Here is a 23,188-nt window from a genome sequence, read left to right as displayed (position 1 = left end):
AAGGGAGGCTGAGAAAGAGTGGAAAAACGAGTTCCCGAGAGCGGGTCGGGACTCCACCCTATATGACTAAACAACTCACCGCACAGCGACTCGTCAGACTGGCTGAAGCAAACGGTTAGTAAATATGTTGTCTGACTGTAGTGCGCTTTAGGGACTGGCCGAGGAGTAGGGCTGATCTGAAACAGCTGTAATATGTTGTCTGACTGTAGTGGCTTTAGGGACTGGCCGAGGAGTAGGGTTGATCTGAAACAGCTGTAATATGTTGTCTGACTGTAGTGCGCTTTAGGGACTGGCCGAGGAGTAGGGTTGAGCCGAAACGGCTGTCAAGCACCCGAGCTAACACAGGCTAGCTTGTTAGTAGTTACTTCCAGACACAATGAGAGAACACCATTTTACTCACCCTAGCGAATCAAATCAGATTTTATTGGTCACATACACATGGTTAGCAGATGTTAATGCGAGTGTAGAGAAATGCTTGTGCTTCTAGTTCCGACAGTGCAGTAATAACCAACAAGTAATCTACCAATTCCCCAACAACTACCTAATACACACAAATCTAAAGGGGTGAATGAGAATATGTACAAATATATGGCTGAGCGGCACAGGCAAGATGCAATAGATGGTATAAAATACAGTATATACATATGAGATGAATAATGTAAGATATGTAAACAGTATTAAAGTGGCATTGTTTAAAGTGGCTAGTGATCCATTTATTTAAGTGGCCAGTGATTTGGCCACTGTAGGCAGCAGCCTCTGAGTTAATGATTGCTGTTTAGCAGTCTGATGGCCTTGAGATAGAAGCTGTTTTTCAGTCTCTCGGTTGATGAACCTGTACTGACCTCGCCTTCCCGGATGATAGTGGGGTGAACAGGCAGTGACTAATTAACTGAAGAATAAAGAATAGATAGTGTAGGATACAGTATCTACAGTGGGGCAAAAAAGTATTTAGTCAGCCACCAATTGTGCAAGTTCTCCCACTTAAAAAGATGAGAGAAGCCTGTAATTTTCATCATAGGTACACTTCAACTATGACAGACAAAATGAGGGGGAAAAGTCCAGAAAATCACATTGTAGGATTTTTAATGAATTTATTTTCAAATTATGGTGTAAATACTTTTTTGCCCCACTGTACATATGAGATGAGTAATGCGAGATATGTAAACATTATTAAAGTGACATTATTTAAAGTCACTAGTGTTCCATTTACTAAAGTGGCCAATGATATCTTGTCTGTATGTTGGCAGCCGCCTCTCTGTGCTAGTGATGGCTGTTTAACAGTCTGATGGCCTTGAGATAGAAGCTGTTTTTCAATCTCTCTGTCCCAGCTTTGATGCACCTGTACTGACCTCGCCTTCTGGACGGTAGCGGTGTGAACAGGCAGTCAATCAATCACATTTATTTATAAAGCCCTTCTTACATCAACTGATGTCACAAAGTGCTGTACAGAAACCCAGGATAAAACCCCAACAGCAAGCAATGCAGGTGTAGAGGCACGGTGGCCAGGAAAAACTCCCTAGAAAGGACAAAACCTAGGAAGAAACCTAGAGAGGAACCAGGTTATGAGGGGTGGCCAGTCCTCTTCTGGCTGTGCCGGGTGGAGATTATAACAGAGCATGGCCAAGGTGTTCAAATGTTCATAAATGACCAACAGGGTCAAATAATAATAATCACAGTGGTTGTCGAGGGTGCAACAGGTCAGCACCTCAGGAGTAAATATCAGTTGGCTTTTCATAGCAGATCATTCAGAGTATCTCTACCGCTCCTGCTGTCTCTAGAGAGTTGAAAACAGCAGGTCTGGGACAGGTAGCACGTCCGGTGAACAGGTCAGGGTTCCTCAGCCGCAGGCAGAACAGTTGAAACTGGAGCAGCAGCACGACCAGGTGGACTGGGGACAGCAAGCAGTCATCAGGCCAGGTAGTCCTGAGGCATGGTCCTAGGGCTCAGGTTCTCCGAGAGAGAGAAAGAAAGAAAGAAAGAGAGAGAGAAAAAGAGAGAGAGAATTAGAGAGAGCATTCTTAAATTCACACAGGACACCGGATAAGACAGGAGAAATACTCCAGATATAACAGACTGACCCTAGCCCCCGGTGATGCGTTGTGCAGATCGCAACTACCCTCTGGAGAGCACTGCGGTTGTGGGCGGTGCAGTTGCCGTACCAGGCGGTGATACAGCCTGACATGATGCTCTCAATTGTGTACCTATAAAAGTTAGTGAGGGTTTGTGACAAGCCACATTTTTTCAGCCTTCTGAGGTTGAAGAGGCGCTGTTGCGCCTTCTTCACCACACTATCTGTGTGGGTGGACCATTTCAGTTTGTCGCTAATATGTACATCGAGGAACTTAAAACTTTCCACCTTCTCCACTGCTGTCCCATCGATATGGATAGGGGGCGTGCTCCCTCTGCTGTTTCCTGAAGTCCACAATCATCTCCTTTGTTTTGTTGACGTTGAGTGAGAGGTTATTTTCCTGACACCACACTCCGAGGGCCCTCACCTCCTCCCTGTAGGCCGTCTCGTTGTTGTTGGTAATCAGGCCTACTTCTGTAGTGTCGTCTGCAAACTTGATGATTGAGTTGGAGGCGTGCTTGGCCACACAGTCGTGGGTGAACAGGGAGTACAGGAGAGGGCTCAGAACGCAGCCTTGTGGGGCCCCAGTGTTGAGGATCAGCGAAGTGGAGGTGTTGTTTCCTACCTTCACCACCTGGGGGCGTCCCGTCAGAAAGTCCAGGACCCAGTTGCACAGGGTTGGGTCGAGACCCAGGGCCTCCAGCTTAATGACGAGTTTGGAGGGTACTATGGTGTTAAATGCTGAGCTGTAGAGCTGTAAACAGCCCATCTAACTATCTCATCCCCATACTGTATTTATTTATCTATCTTGCTCCTTTGCACCCAAGTATCTATACTTGCACATTCATCTTCTGCATATCCTACCATTCCAGTGTTTAACTGCTATATTGTAATTACTTCGCCACCATGGCCTATTTATTGCCTTACCTCCCTTATCTTACCTCATTTGCTCACATTGTTTATACACTTTTTGTTTTCTTTTGTTCTACTGTATTATTGACTATGTTTTGTTTACTCCATGTGTAACTCTGTGTTGCTGTATGTGTCGAACTGCTTTGCTTTATCTTGGCCAGATCTCAATTGTAAATGAGAACTTGTTCTCAACTGGCCTACCTGGTTAAATAAAGGTGAAATAAAATCAAATTTAAAAAAGTCAATGAACAGCATAGGTATTCCTCTTGTCCAGATGGGATAGGGCAGTGTGCAGTGTGCAGGCGATTGCATCGTCTGTGGACCTATTGGGGCGGTAAGCACATTGAAGTGGGTCTAGGGTGTCAGGTAGGGTGGAGGTGATATGGTCCTTGACTAGTCTCTCAAAGCACTTCATGATGACAGAAGTGAGTGCTACGGGGCGGTAGTCGTTTAGCTCAGTTACCGTAGCTTTCTTGGGTACAGGAACAATGGTGGCCCTCTTGAAGCAGACTGGGATAAGGATTGATTGAATATGTCCGTAAACACACCAGCCAGCTGGTCTGCACATGCTCTGAGGACACGGCCGGGGATGCCAAGAGTGTGCAAAGCTGTCATCAAGGCAAAACTATTTGAAGAATCTCAAATATAAAATATATGTTGATTTGTTTAACACTTTTTTTGGTTACTACATGATTCCATATGTGTTATTTCATAGTTGTGATGTCTTCACTATTATTCTACAATGTAGAAAATAGTAAAAATAAAGAAAAACCCTTGAATGAGTAGGTGTTGGAAAACTTTTGACCGGTAGTGTATATAAATCGTTACCTATTATCAGGTTGATTTCCTTTTCAACTCATAAGAGGCTTGACCTGACAAAGATCTGTTTTTGATGGAAACATCGTCATTAAAGGTGGTTTATGGGAGCGATTTCGGTGTGGAGGCCTTCTGTTCTTTTCAAGTTATTTTAAGATATATTTTATTAAACTTCGGGGGGATGTTTCACACGTAGGCCAGGCTAATTGATTACCGGGATTTATCCTTTGTCACACTAATCGAAAGGTGTGAAAACAGATAATACTGTTTGTGTTTGCCTTGCTAAGTGGATGAGCTGATTTCTCACACCTCACCCCCATTAGGCTACTAATTCAGGCCTTTCATCATGTGACTGTGATGGAGACAGAGGGAAACCTCTGGACTGTCAGGGAGAAAGTGAACCAACTCTTCAAACGCCAACAGCAGAATTAGCCTTGATGCTGCTAAATAGCCTACTTAAAATTGGCCAAGCCTAAAAAAATAAACAATTCTTGTGGAATTTGTTAGACATTAGGTTTTGTTGTGTAATTTGTTAGATATTAGGTTTTGTTGTGGAATTGTTTCGATATTACCTGTTAGATACTGCTGCACTGTTTATGATTTTTATTAATAGGTCCAAAAGAAGTTGGTTGAAAATACACTTTCATTTACGAGCTTAGATGGTTCTCGAATTAATCAGGTCTCTGCATATAAATACTTAGGGATATGGTTGGGTGATAAACTGTATTTTAAAATGCATGTTGACGAACTTTGTAAACGGCAACAACAACAAAAATCAAGCTCGGCTTCCTCTATAGAAACAGGACGTGTTTGTCGTCTACAAATAGAAGACACATTATGCTTATGATTACACTTGAGGTCCATGCGATCTCCACAGAGTTGGGTATGGCTGCTTTTTCCTGTTACGCTCCTTGTTTATGGAATAGCCTGCAGACTAAACTTCAACTTGAGACTCTTGTCGCCAATTTTAAACATTTATTGGAGGATTTGTATTTTTGTATTGCTTGTAACTGCTTCGGGTAATGCAAGTTCTTGTGCTGTTAGGAGAATAACCTGTATGTAAATGTAACAATCTGCTGCTGTATTTTTGTGTTATCTGTGATCGTTTTGTTTTGTTTGTCTTGTGTAATTTCTTAATCATTGTACCTAAACTGTATGTGTAAACATGTATACGCAGGGCCCACATCTCATCATGTGCCCAATACAAACTTTATCTATTTAACTTATCATATATTTGCCAGGCATGTAAATGAGATGTTAATGAGTAAAGGTTGATTTCATGAAGACCAAGGAGAAGCAGCCTGTGGACATTACAGGGATAATATATTACATCCCCACAACAGAAACAGGGATAATATATTACATCCCCACAACAGAAACAGGGATAATATATTACATCCCCACAACAGAAACAGGGATAATATATTACATCCCCACAACAGAAACAGGGATAATATATTACATCCCCACAACAGAAACAGGGATAATATATTACATCACCACAACAGAAACAGGGATAATATATTACATCCCCACAACAGAAACAGGGATAATATATTACATCCCCACAACAGAAACAGGGATAATATATTACATCCCCACAGCAGAAACAGGGATAATATATTACATCCCCACAACAGAAACAGGGATAATATATTACATCCCCACAACAGAAACAGGGATAATATATTACATCCCCACAGCAGAAACAGGGATAATATATATTACATCCCCACAACAGAAACAGGGATAATATATTACATCCCCACAACAGAAACAGGGATAATATATTACATCCCCACAACAGAAACAGGGATAATATATTACATCCCCACAACAGAAACAGGGATAATATATTACATCCCCACAGCAGAGACAGGGATAATATATTACATCCCCACAACAGAAACAGGGATAATATATTACATCCCCACAACAGAAACAGGGATAATATATTACATCCCCACAACAGAAACAGGGATAATATATTACATCCCCACAACAGAAACAGGGATAATATATTACATCCCCACAGCAGAAACAGGGATAATATATTACATCCCCACAACAGAAACAGGGATAATATTTTACATCCCCACAACAGAAACAGGGATAATATATTACATCCCCACAACAGAAACAGGGATAATATATTACATCCCCACAGCAGAAACAGGGATAATATATTACATCCCCACAACAGAAACAGGGATAATATATTACATCCCCACAACAGAAACAGGGATAATATATTACATCCCCACAACAGAAACAGGGATAATATATTACATCCCCACAACAGAAACAGGGATAATATATTACATCCCCACAGCAGAGACAGGGATAATATATTACATCCCCACAACAGAAACAGGGATAATATATTACATCCCCACAACAGAAACAGGGATAATATATTACATCCCCACAACAGAAACAGGGATAATATATTACATCCCCACAACAGAAACAGGGATAATATATTACATCCCCACAGCAGAAACAGGGATAATATATTACATCCCCACAACAGAAACAGGGATAATATATTACATCCCCACAACAGAAACAGGGATAATATATTACATCCCCACAACAGAAACAGGGATAATATATTACATCCCCACAACAGAAACAGGGATAATATATTACATCCCCACAACAGAAACAGGGATAATATATTACATCCCCACAACAGAAACAGGGATAATATATTACATCCCCACAACAGAAACAGGGATAATATATTACATCCCCACAGCAGAGACAGGGATAATATATTACATCCCCACAGCAGAGACAGGGATAATATATTATATTTTAATATCAGGGTTGGGGTCAATTCCATTTCAATTGCAGTCAATTGAGAAAGTGGACCCAATTCCAATCAGAAATGTTCCTCATTGAAATGAATTGAATTGGAATTCCAGTGTACTTCCTGAATGGGCAGGAATTGTTTATCTGTAAGACGTTACTTTAGATGACTGCATATCATGTGTTGTTATAATCCCAATAAAACCTCAAACTACGGATAACTGAGTAAAAGTTAACAGTTGTGTCTCCTAGCGACCAGGTCATCTCACTACACAGACACGTCTCACTACACAGACAGACAGGTCTCACTACACAGACAGACAGACAGGTCTCACTACACAAACAGACAGACACGTCTCACTACACAGACAGACAGACACGTCTCACTACAAACCTGCTATTAAAATGTTTATTAGGTCTTCAGTGTTGCCTTACAAACAGTACAAACATTAAAACAGTCTTTAGTTGTTATATTACTGATATTAAAAAATTACTTAATATTAATATGACTTTAGTGATGTAGATATGAAGCAGAGTAAAGCTTAAAGGATGTTAGTTACAGATACACACAGGATTAAAGTCTTATCACTCATAACCTATCACAGGGCTGCACCGTGGCCACCAGAGCTCTCCTATTGGCTTACACAGGACTCAGAGAGTGATTGACAGCTAGAGGGGCCATTCAGAGCGGATGTCTCTCTGGGTATCGCTCCTTCAGGGATCATCGCCATGGTTACGCATCGTCGCCACCACAGAGCAGGAGGAGGGCCTTACGGCAGTCACCAGAGGTATCACCCTGCAACACACACATACAGAAACAGACCATTATGTCAAGTCCTTAGACAAAGAGAGGCTGGGTAGAGGTAGGACAGGCAGAGAGAGAGAGGTAGGAGAGGCACAGAGAGAGAGGCAGAGAGAGAGAGAGGTAGGAGAGAGAGAGAGAGGTAGGAGAGAGGTACAGGTACACTGGAGAAAACTAAACATCTAGTTTCTAATCAGAGACAGTCTTTATCTCTGGACAACATGGTTCCCATTATGTCTGGGGAAAACCAAACATCTAGTTTCTAATCAGAGACAGTCTTTCTCTCTGGACGACACGGGTCCCATTATGCCTGGGGAAAACCAAACATCTAGTTTCTAATCAGAGACAGTCTTTCTCTCTGGACGACACGGGTCCCATTATGCCTGGGGAAAACCAAACATCTAGTTTCTAATCAGAGACAGTCTTTCTCTCTGGACGACACGGGTCCCATTATGCCTGGAGAAAACCAAACATCTAGTTTCTAATCAGAGACAGTCTTTCTCTCTGGACGACACGGGTCCCATTATGCCTGGGGAAAACCAAACATCTAGTTTCTAATCAGAGACAGTCTTTCTCTCTGGACGACACGGGTCCCATTATGCCTGGGGAAAAACAAACATCTAGTTTCTAATCAGAGACAGTCTTTCTCTCTGGACGACACGGGTCCCATTATGCCTGGAAAAAACCAAACATCTAGTTTCTAATCAGAGACAGTCTTTCTCTCTGGACGACACGGGTCCCATGTCTTTAGAAATTGTTTGAGGCTTCTACTGTAAAGGAGGGGCTCATAAGGGCTCTTTGAGTCAGTGGTCTGGCAGAGTGCCACAGGCTCGTGACGCTCGTTCACGTGAACGGTAGCTCGCGTTCCATTGCTTTTCTACAGACAAAGGAATTCTCCGGTTGGAACATTATTGAAGATTTATGTTAAAAACATCCTAAAGATTGATTCTATACATCGTTTGACATGTTTCTACGGACTGTAACGGAACCTTTTGACATTTCGTCTGCTCCTAGTGAACGTGCTTCGTGACTTTGGATTTGTTTACAAAACGCGCAAAAAAAAAGTAGCTATTTGGACATAAATGATGGACATTATCGAACAAAACAAACATTTATTGTGGAACTGCGATTCCTGGGAGTGCATTCTGATGAAGATCATCAAAGGTAAGTGAATGTTTATAATGTTATTTCTGACTTCTGCACAATATGGTGTATATCTTTTTGGCTGGTTTGAGCTCTGAGCGCTGTCCTCAGATTATTGCATGGTTTGCTTTTTCCGTAAAGCTTTTTTGAAATCTGACACAGCGGTTGCATTAAGGAGAAGTGGATCTATAATTCCATGTATAACAGTTGTATCTTTTAGCAATGTTTATTATGAGTATTTGTGTAAATTGATGTGTCTCTCTGCAAAATCACGGGATGTTTTTGGAACTACTGAACGTAACGCGCCAATGTAAACTCAGATTTTTTTATATAAATATGAACTTTACCGAACAAAACATACATGTATTGTGTAACATGAAGTCCTATGAGTGTCATCTGATGAAGATCATCAAAGGTTAGTGATTAATTTTATCTCTATTTCTGCTTTTTGTGACTCCTGTCTTTGGCTGGAAAAATGGCTGTGTTTTTCTGTGACTTGGCGGTGACCTAACATAATCGTTTGTAGTGCTTTCGCTGAAAAACCTATTTGAAATCGGACACTGTGGTGGGATTAACAACAAGATTACCTTTAAAATGATATAAGACACATGAATGTCTGAGGAATTTTAATTATGAGATTTCTGGTGTTTGAATTTGGCGCCCTGCACTTTCACTGGCTGTTGTCATATCGATCCCGTTAGCAGGATCTCAGAGATAGTCAGTATATACCTGTATAGCAGAGTACAGATAGAGATAGTCAGTATATATATGTATAAATGTACCTGTATAGCAGAGTGCAGAGACTTGGTGAAGAGGCGTCTGTAATCAGCTCTGATATCCAACATGTCCACCTCACTACGACTCACCATCACTCTGATTAAGGTCTGGTCGTCAGTTCCTGCACCCTGCACACACACACACACACACACACACACACACACACACACACACACACACACACACACACACACACACACACACACACACACACACACACACACACAGTTCTAAAAACACATATCTAATATAAAATGATCTTCTTCCTAGTATGGAGAAAATAGATTCTTACCGACATCGAATAGTACAGAGTGTCTGCAAAGTAGGCTGGGACGCTTCTAGCACACTTTACTACAGAGGAAAGACACACAGAGACAGAGAGAGACACACAGAGAGACACAGAGAGAGAGAGACACAGAGAGAGAGAGACACAGAGAGAGAGAGACACACACAGAGAGAGAGAGAGACAGAGAGAGACACAGAGAGAGAGAGACACAGAGAGAGAGAGAGAGAGACACAGAGAGAGACACAGAGAGAGAGAGAGACACAGAGAGACAGAGAGAGACACACACAGAGAGAGAGAGACAGAGAGAGAGACACAGAGAGAGAGAGAGACACAGAGAGACAGAGAGAGACACACAGAGAGACAGAGAGAGAGAGAGAGAGAGAGAGAGAGAGAGAGACACACAGAGAGAGAGAGAGAGATTATTATTATTGTTGTGATTATTATTCCAAGTAGGGTAGTAATCACAGCAGTTTAGTGATGGTGTTGGTGGTGGTAGTGGTGTGTGTGTGTGTGTGTGTGTGTGTGTGTGTGTGTGTGTGTGTGTGTGTGTGTGTGTGTGTGTGTGTGTGTGTGTGTGTGTGTGTGTGTGTGTGTGTGTGTGTGTGTGTGTGTGTGTGTGTGTGTGTGTGTGTGTGTGTGTGTGTGTGTGTGTGTGTGAGAGACTTACCCACAGCTAGTAGCAGGTCTCTCAGTCCTCCAGAAGTCTCTCTCTGAACACTCTCTTCCATCTCATACCCCGCCAGCTTCATGTACGCAGCAAACACTGATACACACACACACACACGTCAATGTCACTGAGTGAGTGTTGATACCCTTTATAAACACAGATCTCAAACACACACCTCTCCTCAGGTGTTCAGCGCTCCTGTTCCCCAGGATGGTGATGAACTGGTCTTCATCGGTCCCATAATTCTTCTCTCCTGCAGAGAACAAAGTCTACACACACACACACACACATACACACACACTTACACAGTCAAAGAACTGACATGCTGTATGAAGCTCTACTAATCACAAATGTTTGGTCTTTAAATAAACTGTTAGTTTAAAAACACAGTTCCCACAATACCCCATAATGACATCACAATACCCCATATTGACATCACAATACCCCATAATGACATCACAATACCCCATAATATTGTGTATTGTGATGTCATTATGGGGTATTGTGATGTCATTATGGGGTATTGTGATGTCATTATGGGGTATTGTGATGTCATTATGTGTTATTGTGATGTCATTATGGGGTATTGTGATGTCATTATGGGGTATTGTGATGTCAATATGGGGTATTGTGATGTCATTATGGGGTATTGTGTGTAGATTGATGAGGGGGAAACATTAAGGCTAGTAAGGTAACAAAATGTGGAATAAGTCAAGATGTCTGAATACTTTCCTAATTCTCTGTATTAGTGTTTAATTTTTCATATTTCTTTTTTTTAATGTTAGAATTTTTCTTCCACTTTCTCATTAAAGAGTATGTTGTAGAAATTGTTGAAACAAACGGACAATGAAATCCATTTCAATCCCACTTGGTAACAACAACATGTGGAACCAGTCAACGTTCTGAAGGCTCTGCCATTGATTATTAAAATACGTCTCACTTTGGGGACTTCTTTAAGACCAGAATATGGAAGGCTTTTTCTAAGGCTTTTCCTTTAGACTATTGAAACCTATTGTATTGATCTGGTCAGAAACCTATTGTATTGATCTGGTTAGAAACCTATTGTATTGATCTCGCCAATGTCCAGTCTCTTGAGAATAAGGTCGATGAAATCCGAGCACGGGTAACATTCGAGAGAGACATCAGGGATTGCAACGTGCTCTGCTTCACGGAAACATGGCTAACTGAAAAGACGCTAACGGAGTCGGTGCAGCCAGCTGGTTTCTTCACGCATCGCGCAGACAGAAACATACATCTTTCTGGTAAGAAGAGGGGCGGGGGGGTATGCCTCATGATTAACGAGACGTGGTGTGACCATCATAACAACACTCAGGAACTAAAGTCATTCTGTTCACCTGATCTAGAACTCCTCACAATCAAATGTAGACCGCATTATCTACCAAGGGAATTCACTTCGGTCATAATCACAGCCGTATATATTCCCCCCCAAGCAGACACATCGATGGCCCTGAACGAACTCTATCTGACTCTCTGTAAACTGGAAACCACACACCCTGAGGCTGCATTCATCGTAGCTGGGGATTTTAACAAGGCTAATCTAAAAACAAAACTCCCTAAATTCTACCAGCACATCGATTGTCCGACCAGGGCTGGCAGAACTCTGGACCATTGTTATACTAACTTCCGCGACGCATATAAGGCCCTCCCCCGCCCTCCTTTCGGAAAAGCTGACCACGACTCCATTTTGTTGCTTCCAGCCTACAAACAGAAATTAAAACTACAAGCTCCCGCGCTCAGGTCTGTTCAACGCTGGTCCGACCAATCTGAATCCACGCTTCAAGACTGCTTTGATCACGCGGATTGGAATATGTTCCGCACGGCGTCCAACAACAACAATGATGAATATGCAGATTCGGTGAGCGAGTTCATTAAGAAGTGCATTGACGATGTCGTACCCAGAGCAACGATTAAAACATTCCCAAACCAGAAACCGTGGATTAACGGCAGCATTCGCGTGAAACTGAAAGCGCGAACCACTGCTTTTAACCAGGGCAAGGTGACCGGAAACATGACCGAATACACACAGTGTAGCTATTCTCTCCGCAAGGCTATCAAACAGGCTAAGTCCCAGTACAGAGACAAAATTGAATCGCAATTCAACAGCTCAGACACAAGGGGTATGTGGCAGGGTCTACAGTCTATCACGGATTACAAAAAGAAAAGCAGCCCCGTCGCGGATCAGGATGTCTTGCTCCCAGACAGGCTAAATACCTTTTTTGCCCGCTTTGAGGATAATACAGTGCCACTGACACGGCCCACTACCAAAACCTGCGGGCTCTCCTTCACTGCAGCCGAGGTGAGTAAAACATTTAAACGTGTTAACCCTCGCAAGGCTGCAGGCCCAGACGGCATTCCCAGCCGCGTCCTCAGAGCATGCGCAGACCAGCTGGCTGGTGTGTTTACGGACATATTCAATCAATCCTTAGCCCAGTCTGCTGTTCCCACATGCTTCAAGAGGGCCACCATTGTTCCTGTTCCCAAGAAAGCTAAGGTAACTGAGCTAAACGACTACCGCCCCGTAGCACTCACTTCCGTCATCATGAAGTGCTTTGAGAGACTAGTCAAGGACCATATCACCTCCACCCTACCGGACACCCTAGACCCACTCCAATTTGCTTACCGACCCAATAGGTCCACAGACGACGCAATCGCAACCACACTGCACACTGCCCTAACCCATCTGGACAAGAGGAATACCTATGTGAGAATGCTGTTCATCGACTACAGCTCAGCATTTAACACCATAGTACCCTCCAAACTCGTCATCAAGCTCGAGACCCTGGGCCTCGACCCCGCCCTGTGCAACTGGGTCCTGGACTTCCTGACGGGCCGCCCCCAGGTGGTGAGGGTAGGTAACAACATCTCCACCCCGCTGATCCTCAACACTGGGGCCCCACAAGGGTGCGTTCTGAGCCCTCTCCTGTACTCCCTGTTCACCCACGACTGCGTGGCCATGCACGCCTCCAACTCAATCATCAAGTTTGCGGACGACACTACAGTGGTAGGCTTGATTACCAACAACGACGAGACGGCCTACAGGGAGGAGGTGAGGGCCCTCGGAGTGTGGTGTCAGGAAAATAACCTCACACTCAACGTCAACAAAACAAAGGAGATGATTGTGGACTTCAGGAAACAGCAGAGGGAGCTCCCCCCTATCCACATCGACGGGTCAGTAGTGGAGAAGGTGGAAAGTTTTAAGTTCCTCGGTGTACACATCACGGACAAACTGAATTGGTCCACCCACACAGACAGCGTTGTGAAGAAGGCGCAGCAGCGCCTCTTCAACCTCAGGAGGCTGAAGAAATTCGGCTTGTCACCAAAAGCACTCACAAACTTCTACAGATGCACAATCGAGAGCATCCTGTCGGGCTGTATCACCGCCTGGTACGGCAACTGCTCCGCACACAACCGTAAGGCTCTCCAGAGGGTAGTGAGGTCGGCAGAACGCATCACCCGGGGCAAACTACCTGCCCTCCAGGACACCTACACCACCCGATGTCACAGGAAGGCCATAAAGTTCATCAAGGACAACAACCACCCAAGCCACTACCTGTTCACCCCGCTATCATCCAGAAGGCGAGGTCAGTACAGGTGCATCCAAGCAGGGACCGAGAGACTGAAAAACAGCTTCTATCTCAAGGCCATCAGACTGTTAAACAGCCACCACTAACATTTAGCGGCCGCTGCCAACAAACTGACTCAGCTCCAGCCACCTTAAAAATGGGAATTGATGGAAATTATGTAAAAATGTACCACCAGCCACTTTAAACAATGCCACCTAATATAATGTTTACATACCCTACATTACACATCTCTTATGTATATGTATATACTGTACTCTATATCATCTACTGCATCTTGCCATCTTATGTAATACATGGACCACTAGCCACTTTAAACTATGCCACTTTATGTTTACATACCCTACAGTACTCATCTCATAGGTATATACCGTACTCTATACCATCTACTGCATCTTGCCTATGCCGTCTGTACCATCACTCATTCATATATCTTTATGTACATATTCTTTATCCCTTTACACTTGTGTGTATAAGGTAGTAGTTGTGGAATTGTTAGGTTAGATTACTCGTTGGTTATTACTGCATTGTCGGAACTAGAAGCACAAGCATTTCGCTACACTCGCATTAACATCTGCTAACCATGTGTATGTGACTAATAAATTTGATTTGATTTGATTTGATTTGATCTGGTTAGAAACCTATTGTATTGATCTGGTTAGAAACCTATTGTATTGATCTGGTTAGAAACCTATTGTATTGATCTGGTTAGAAACCTATTGTATTGATCTGGTCAGAAACCTATTGTATTGATCTGGTTAGAAACCTATTGTATTGATCTGGTTAGAAACCTATTGTATTGATCTGGTTTGAAACCTATTGTATTGATCTGGTTAGAAACCTATTGTATTGATCTGGTCAGAAACCTATTGTATTGATCTGGTCAGAAACCTATTGTATTGAACTGGTTAGAAACCTATTGTGTTGATCTGGTCAGAAACCTATTGTATTGATCTGGTTAGAAACCTATTGTATTGATCTGGTTAGAAACCTATTGTATTGATCTGGTTAGAAACCTATTGTATTGATCTGGTTAGAAACCTATTGTATTGATCTGGTCAGAAACCTATTGTATTGATCTGGTTAGAAACCTATTGTATTGAAACCTTCGTTGGAGTTTTGCTGATTTTCTTTGTGGATTTTGGTTTGATTCTGTAAACCACCACCTGTTGTAAATAAACATCATTCTGTACATGACAGTCCTTCAATATGACCACTAGATGGGAGCATTTAACACTGGGTATCAACACACCTTCTGTCTCTCACACACCAACACACACACACGCTTACACAAGGGCTGCCTGTGTGGGGAGTGTTATTTTACACACACACAACTGTCACACACAGACACACACTTTGTCACACACCCCTGAGCAGAACACAAGTCAAAGAAGTCATTGTTGAGCAGTAAATCTGATTGCTATCACATATTTCAGAGATACACATGTGATTCTCTCTCTCTCTCTCACACACACACACTCACTCTCTCTTACTTGTGCGTCAGTCTCTATGTTCCCCTCCTGTACCCCCTGCTGTCTGCTGGCCTGAGAGGAGAGAGAGCACATCTGTCAGATCTATGTCTGACACATCTATATCTGTCAGATCTATGTCTGAGTGTGCAAAGCTATCATCAAGACAAAGGGTGGCTACTTTGAAGAATCTCAAATATATTGATTTGTTTAACACTTTTCTGGTTACAACATGATTCCATGTGTGTTATTTCATAGTTTTTATGTCTTCACTATTATTCTACAATGTAGAAAATAGTAAAAAATAAAGAAAAACTCTGGAATGTATAGGTGTGTCCAAACTTTTGACTGGTACCAGATCTATATCCCACGCATCTATATATACCAGATCTATGTTCCTTTGACCTCTGACCCCTAGGCCCTGACCTCTGACCCCTAGGCCCTGACCTCTGACCCCTCACCTGTAGCAGGATGACCAGCAGTCTCCTGAAGTGGCCTGACGTGTCTCCTGTTACATCCTCCTCCAGGTCTGCATCATACTCTGGAACACACACACACAATCAGTGAGTCAGTGTGTCTGTCTGTGTGTGTGTGTGTTTGTATCTGTGTGTTACCCTGGCGGTAGGCAGCAATGTGTCTGTGTGTTACCCTGGCGATAGGCAGCAGTGTGTGTGTGTTACCCTGGCGATAGGCAGCAGTGTATCTGTGTGTTACCCTGGCGATAGGCAGCAGTGTATCTGTGTGTTACCCTGGCGATAGGCAGCAGTGTGTCTGTGTGTTACCCTGGCGATAGGCAGCAGTGTGTGTGTGTTACCCTGGCGATAGGTAGCAGTGTATCTGTGTGTTACCCTGGCGATAGGCAGCAGTGTATCTGTGTGTTACCCTGGCGATAGGCAGCAGTGTGTCTGTGTGTTACCCTGGCGATAGGCAGCAGTGATGTCCTTAATCTGCTGGGTCGTTCTAGAAGACAGGATCTCAATCAGCACCTTCTCATCGGTCCCAGCCCCCTACACCGTGACATCAACACACAGTCACTATGACATCACAGCGTCACTCACAGGATATGACATCACTAGTCCTGGGTCAAATACCTTGATGGCGTTCCGTAGTGATGTCACATCGTAAAGGATGGGCGGAGTCATTAGAGCCACTACCAGAGTCTCAAACGTTCCTCCCAGTTCACCCTGCAGATCACCTACCAGGTCCTGGAGAGAGGAGGACGAGGAGGAGGGAGGGAGGGAGGGAGGGAGGGAGGGAGGGAGGGAGGGAGGGAGGGAGGGAGGGAGGGAGGGAGGGAGGGAGGGAGAGGGGAGGAGGGAGAGAGGTTTGTGTTGTGATGTTGTGACGTGGTTATAGATGATCAGATAATACAGCCTCCCTGTTGGTTGCTCCTTGTAGTCTACAACCCCATTCAGATAAAACAGCCTCCCTGTTGGTTGTTCCTTGTAGTCTACAACCCCATTCAGATAAAACAGCCTCCCTGTTGGTTGTTCCTTGTAGTCTACAACCCCATTCAGATAAAACAGCCTCCCTGTTGGTTGTTCCTTGTAGTCTACAACCCCATTCAGATAAAACAGCCTCCTGTTGGTTGTTCCTTGTAGTCTACAACCCCATTCAGATAAAACAGCCTCCTGTTGGTTGTTCCTTGTAGTCTACAACCCCATTCAGATAAAACAGCCTCCCTGTTGGTTGTTCCTTGTAGTCTACAACCCCATTCAGATAAAACAGCCTCCCTGTTGGTTGTTCCTTGTAGTCTACAACCCCATTCAGATAAAACAGCCTCCTGTTGGTTGTTCCTTGTAGTCTACAACCCCATTCAGATAAAACAGCCTCCTGTTGGTTGTTCCTTGTAGTCTACAACCCCATTCAGATAAAACAGCCTCCTGTTGGTTGTTCCTTGTAGTCTACAACCCCATTCAGATAAAACAGCCTCCTGTTGGTTGTTCCTTGTAGTCTACAACCCCATTCAGATAAAACAGCCTCCTGTTGGTTGTTCCTTGTAGTCTACAACCCCATTCAGATAAAACAGCCTCTCTGTTGGTTGTTCCTTGTAGTCTACAACCCCATTCTGATAAAACAGCCTCCTGTTGGTTGTTCCTTGTAGTCTACAACCCCATTCAGATAAAACAGCCTCCTGTTGGTTGTTCCTTGTAGTCTACAACCCCATTCAGATAAAACAGCCTCTCTGTTGGTTGGTCCTTGTAGTCTACACCCCCATTCAGATAAAACAGCCTCCTGTTGGTTGTTCCTTGTAGTCTACAACCCCATTCAGATAAAACAGCCTCTCTGTTGGTTGTTTCTTGTAGTCTACAACCCCATTCAGATAAAACAGCCTCCCTGTTGGTTGTTCCTTGTAGCCTACAACCCCATTCAGATAAAACAGCCTCCTGTTGGTTGTTCCTTGTAGTCTACAACCCCATTCAGATAAAACAGCCTCCTGTTGGTTGTTCCTTGTAGTCTACAACCCCATTCAGATAAAACAGCCTCCCTGTTGGTTGTTCCTTGTAGTCTACAACCCCATTCAGATAAAACAGCCTCCTGTTGGTTGTTCCTTGTAGCCTACAACCCCATTCAGATAAAACAGCCTCCTGTTGGTTGTTCCTTGTAGTCTACAACCCCATTCAGATAAAACAGCCTCCCTGTTGGTTGTTCCTTGTAGTCTACAACCCCATTCAGATAAAACAGCCTCCCTGTTGGTTGTTCCTTGTAGTCTACAACCCCATTCAGATAAAACAGCCTCCTGTTGGTTGTTCCTTGTAGTCTACAACCCCATTCAGATAAAACAGCCTCCCTGTTGGTTGTTCCTTGTAGTTTACAACCCCATTCAGATAAAACAGCCTCCCTGTTGGTTGTTCCTTGTAGTCTACAACCCCATTCAGTATTGTGGTTGTGTTGTGGTTGTATTGTGGTTGTATTGTGGTTGTATTGTCGTTGTATTGTGGTTGTGGTTGTATTGTGGTTGTATTGTGGTTATCGTTGTATTGGGGTTGTATTTTAGTTGCGGTTGTATTATGGTTGTATTGTGGTTGTATTGTGGTTGTATTGTGGTTGTTTTGTGGTTGTGTTGTGGTTGTATTGGGGTTGTATTGTGGTTGTATTGTGGTTGTATTGCGGTTGTATTGTGGTTGTGGTTGTATTGTGGTTGTGTTGTGTTTGTGGTTGTATTGTGGTTGTATTGTGGTTGTGGTTGTATTGTGGTTGTATTGTGGTTGTATTGTGGTTGTATTGTGGTTGTGGTTGTATTGTGGTTGTATTGTGGTTGCATTGTGGTTGTGGATGTATTGTGGTTGTGGTTGTGTTGTGGTTGTATTGTGGTTGTGGTTTTATTGTGGTTGTGTTGTGGTTGTATTGTGGTTGTGGTTGGATTGTGGTTGTATTGTGGTTGTGGTTGTATTGTATTGTGGTTGTGTTGTGGTTGTATTGTGGTTGTATTGTGGTTGTGTTCTGACCTTGCCATGCAGGGTCTTGTATGCAGCTTTGATCTGCTGTCTCTGGCTGTTGCTACGAGATGTCAACAACTTCATGATGGAATCCTCATCGGTTCCTATGGCAACAACAAACACCGTAGTCAAATCTTTGGTGCCATGGTTACTCCCTCAGTTTGCATAATATTCAGACCACACACACCACTGACCCAGTCCCTTCATGGCCTTGTAGAGGGTCGCTGCATCTTGGTTGGCGTTGAAGTTTCCACTGGCTTTCACACTGCCTCGACCAGCCTATCAGAGAACAGACACATAGGAGGACCCTGGGTAATGTAGTTCAGGGTAGATCAAAGAGGACTGTGGGTAATGTAGTTCAGGGTAGACCACAGAGGACTGTGGGTAATGTAGTTCAGGGTAGACCAGAGAGGACTGTGGGTAATGTAGTTTAGGGTAGACCAGAGAAGGACTGTGGGTAATGTAGTTCAGGGTAGACCATAGAGGACTGTGGGTAATGTAGTTCTGGGTAGATACTGTGGGTAATGTATACTGAACAAAAATATAAAACGTATATGGAAATCAGTCAATTTAAATAAATGTATTATAACCTAATCTATGAATTTCACATGACTGGGAAAACAGATATTCATATGTTGGTCACAGATACCTTTATATACAAACACACACACACACACACACACACACATACACACACTAAAACATCATTGATCTTTACTGCATGAATGAGTCCGTCACAACGAGTGAGTTTTAGTTAGTCAATAGTTTACTAAATTAAATAGTTTACCGCAACACACACACACACACACACTCACACGCACACTCACACGCACACACACACACACACACACACACACACACACACACACACACTCATTAACCATGCACACAGGACTGGCTCCTCCCCTCAGCTAACAGGAGGTGTGTGTGTGTGTGTGTGTGTGTGTGTGTGTGTGTGTGTGTGTGTGTGTGTGTGTGTGTGTGTGTGTGTGTGTGTGTGTGTGTGTGTGTGCGTGTGCGTGTGCGTGTGCGTGTGCGTGTGCGTGCGTGTGTGTGTGTGTGTCCACGGTCAGTGTTGTTAGCTGACACTGGTGGTTTTGGGAACATTGTTATTTAGGGAGGAGAACCACGGAATGTTTCTGGAATGAGACGAACACAACAGAGTCCAGGATTCTGTCTGTCAGAGGAACAAACAACATCCTCCCAAGACCAAACACACACAGCAGCTGATTGGATTGTAATGGAGAGGCTAGTGAGACCTGCAGGAGAGGTGAAGAGCAGACAGACAGGAAGGAGAGGGGCAGACAGACAGGAAGGAGAGGAGCAGACAGACAGGAAGGAGAGGAGCAGACAGACAGGAAGGAGAGGAGCAGACAGACAGGAAGGAGAGGAGCAGACAGACAGGAAGGAGAGGAGCAGACAGACAGGAAGGAGAGGAGCAGACAGACAGGCAGGAGAGGAGCAGACAGACAGGAAGGAGAGGAGCAGACAGACAGGAAGGAGAGGAGCAGACAGACAGGCAGGAGAGGAGCAACATTTCTCCATGTTGTTACGGTTCTTATTCTAAAACGGACATTAAAACCATCGACACACAGTACTCCATAATGAAAAAGCAAAAACAGGTTTTTAGAAATTTGTGCACATGTAATATAAATAAAAAACAGAAATACCCAGAGGTGTAAAGTACTTAAGTAAAAACATACTTGAATGTACTACTCAAGTCGTTTGAGTAGCTATACTATTTATATTTTTGACAACTTTTACTTTCCTATATCCCTAAAGAAAACAACTTTTTACTCCATCCATTTTCTCTGACACCCAAAAGTATTAGTTACATTCTGAATGCTCAGCAGGACAGGAAAATGATCTGGAGGACTCACTAAACAGAGAACATCCCTGGTCATCCCTACTGCCTCTGATCTGGAGGACTCACTAAACAGAGAACATCCCTGGTCGTCCCTACTGCCTCTGATCTGGAGGACTCACTAAACAGAGAACATCCCTGGTCATCCCTACTGCCTCTGATCTGGAGGACTCACTAAACAGAGAACATCCCTGGTCATCCCTACTGCCTCTGATCTGGAGGACTCACTAAACAGAGAACATCCCTGGTCATCCCTACTGCCTCTGATCTGGAGGACTCACTAAACAGAGAACATCCCTGGTCATCCCTACTGCCTCTGATCTGGAGGACTCACTAAACAGAGAACATCCCTGGTCATCCCTACTGCCTCTGATCTGGAGGACTCACTAAACAGAGAACATCCCTGGTCATCCCTACTGCCTCTGATCTGGAGGACTCACTAAACAGAGAACATCCCTGGTCATCCCTACTGCCTCTGATCTGGAGGACTCACTAAACAGAGAACATCCCTGGTCATCCCTACTGCCTCTGATCTGGAGGACTCACTAAACAGAGAACATCCCTGGTCATCCCTACTGCCTCTGATCTGGAGGACTCACTAAACAGAGAACATCCCTGGTCATCTCTACTGCCTCTGATCTGGAGGACTCACTAAACAGAGAACATCCCTGGTCATCCCTACTGCCTCTGATCTGGAGGACTCACTAAACAGAGAACATCTGTGAAAAGACCCCTGGTGGCATGTCTGGTGGGATAAGTGTGTATAAGAGCTGTGTGTAAGTTGACTATGCAAACAATTTGGGATTTTCAACACATTAATGTTTTATATAAAAAGAAGTGATGCAGTCAGTCTCTCCTCAACTCTCAGACAAGAGAGACTGGCATCCATAGTATTTATATCAGCCCTCTGATTACAATGAAGAGCCAGAGGTGCCACTCTGTTCTGGGCCAGCTGCAGCTTAACTAAGTATTTCCTTGCAGCACTCGACCATATGGACAATAAGTCTAGTTTTGTCTTGAGTATGCAGAACATGCTTTTTGGAGTGTGGTGTCGAAAAAAGCAGAATATCTCTTTATTACAGACAGACCTCTCCCCATCTCTACAACCATTGAATCTATATGTTTTGACCATGACAGTTTACAATCTAATGTAACGCCAAGTAATTTAGTCTCCTCAACTTGTTCAACAGCCACACCATTCATTACCAGATTCAGCTGAGGTCTATAATTTAGGGATTTGTACCAAATCCAATGCTCTTAGTTTTAGAGATGTTCAGGGCCAGTTTATTACTGGCCACCCATTCCAAAACAGACTGCAACTCTTTGTTAAGGGTTTCAGTGACTTCATTAGCTGTGGTTGCTGATGCGTATATGGTTGAATCATCAGCACATGGACACACAAGCTTTGTTTAATGCCAGTGGCAGGTCATTGGTAAAACATAGAAAAGAGTAGAGGGCCTAGAGAACTGCCCTGTGGTACACCACACTTTACATGTTTGACGTTAGAGAAGCTTCCATTAAAGAAAACCCTTTGAGTTGTATTAGATAGATAGCTCTGAATCCACAATATGGCAGAGGTTGAAAAGCCATAACACATACATTTTCCAACAACAGTTTATGGAAAAATTATGTTAAAGAAGTTGAACCAACTTGTGGTGCTGAAGGAAAACTGTCATTTGGACAGTTCAGGAATAAACAACAATCATTTGCATTAAAGACCTATGACTATGTAATATACAGTAGATATTGGTAGACTATAGTCTAATAGACCTATGTAGTATACAGTAGATATTGGTAGACTATAGTCTAATAGACCTATGTAATATACAGTAGATATTGGTAGACTATAGTCTAATAGACCTACGACTATGTAATATACAGTAGATATTGGTAGACTATAGTCTAATAGACCTATGTAATATACAGTAGATATTGGTAGACTATAGTCTAATAGACCTATGTAATATACAGTAGATATTGGTAGACTATAGTCTAATAGACCAATGTAATATACAGTAGATATTGGTAGACTATAGTCTAATAGACCTATGTAATATACAGTAGATATTGGTAGACTATAGTCTAATAGACCTATGTAATATACAGTAGATATTGGTAGACTATAGTCTAATAGACCTATGTAATATACAGTAGATATTGGTAGACTATAGTCTAATAGACCTATGTAATATACAGTAGATATTGGTAGACTATAGTCTAATAGACCTATGTAATATACAGTAGATATTGGTAGACTATAGTCTAATAGACCAATGTAATATACAGTAGATATTGGTAGACTATAGTCTAATAGACCAATGTAATATACAGTAGATATTGGTAGACTATAGTCTAATAGACCAATGTAATATACAGTAGATATTGGTAGACTATAGTCTAATAGACCTATGTAATATACAGTAGATATTGGTAGACTATAGTCTAATAGACCTATGTAATATACAGTAGATATTGGTAGGCTATATCAGAATAACACATGGTTACCATGGTTACCATATACCCTGTTA

The 23,188-nt window shown here is 43.1% G+C and overlaps 1 protein-coding gene across 1 annotated transcript; it reads right to left on the bottom strand.

Annotated features, from left to right (window-relative positions):
- Positions 1 to 7,005: 7,005 nt before the first annotated feature.
- Positions 7,006 to 19,075, bottom strand: LOC129841922 (annexin A5-like; the record flags this gene model as incomplete). Its single annotated transcript, XM_055910292.1, has 11 exons — positions 7,006 to 7,406; positions 9,338 to 9,460; positions 9,625 to 9,683; positions 10,286 to 10,381; positions 10,461 to 10,554; positions 15,381 to 15,431; positions 15,818 to 15,897; positions 16,273 to 16,363; positions 16,448 to 16,561; positions 18,806 to 18,900; positions 18,991 to 19,075. Coding segments are annotated over 11 exons (951 nt in total), but the record flags the coding sequence as incomplete, so codon positions are not given.
- Between the last annotated feature and the right edge of the window lie 4,113 nt (positions 19,076 to 23,188).

The sequence above is a fragment of the Salvelinus fontinalis genome, unplaced genomic scaffold (genome assembly GCF_029448725.1).
Source record: "Salvelinus fontinalis isolate EN_2023a unplaced genomic scaffold, ASM2944872v1 scaffold_0003, whole genome shotgun sequence".
Taxonomy (NCBI): domain Eukaryota; kingdom Metazoa; phylum Chordata; class Actinopteri; order Salmoniformes; family Salmonidae; genus Salvelinus; species Salvelinus fontinalis.
Note: the sequence above shows the minus strand (reverse complement) of the source record. Positions and strands in the feature narration are given on the sequence as shown.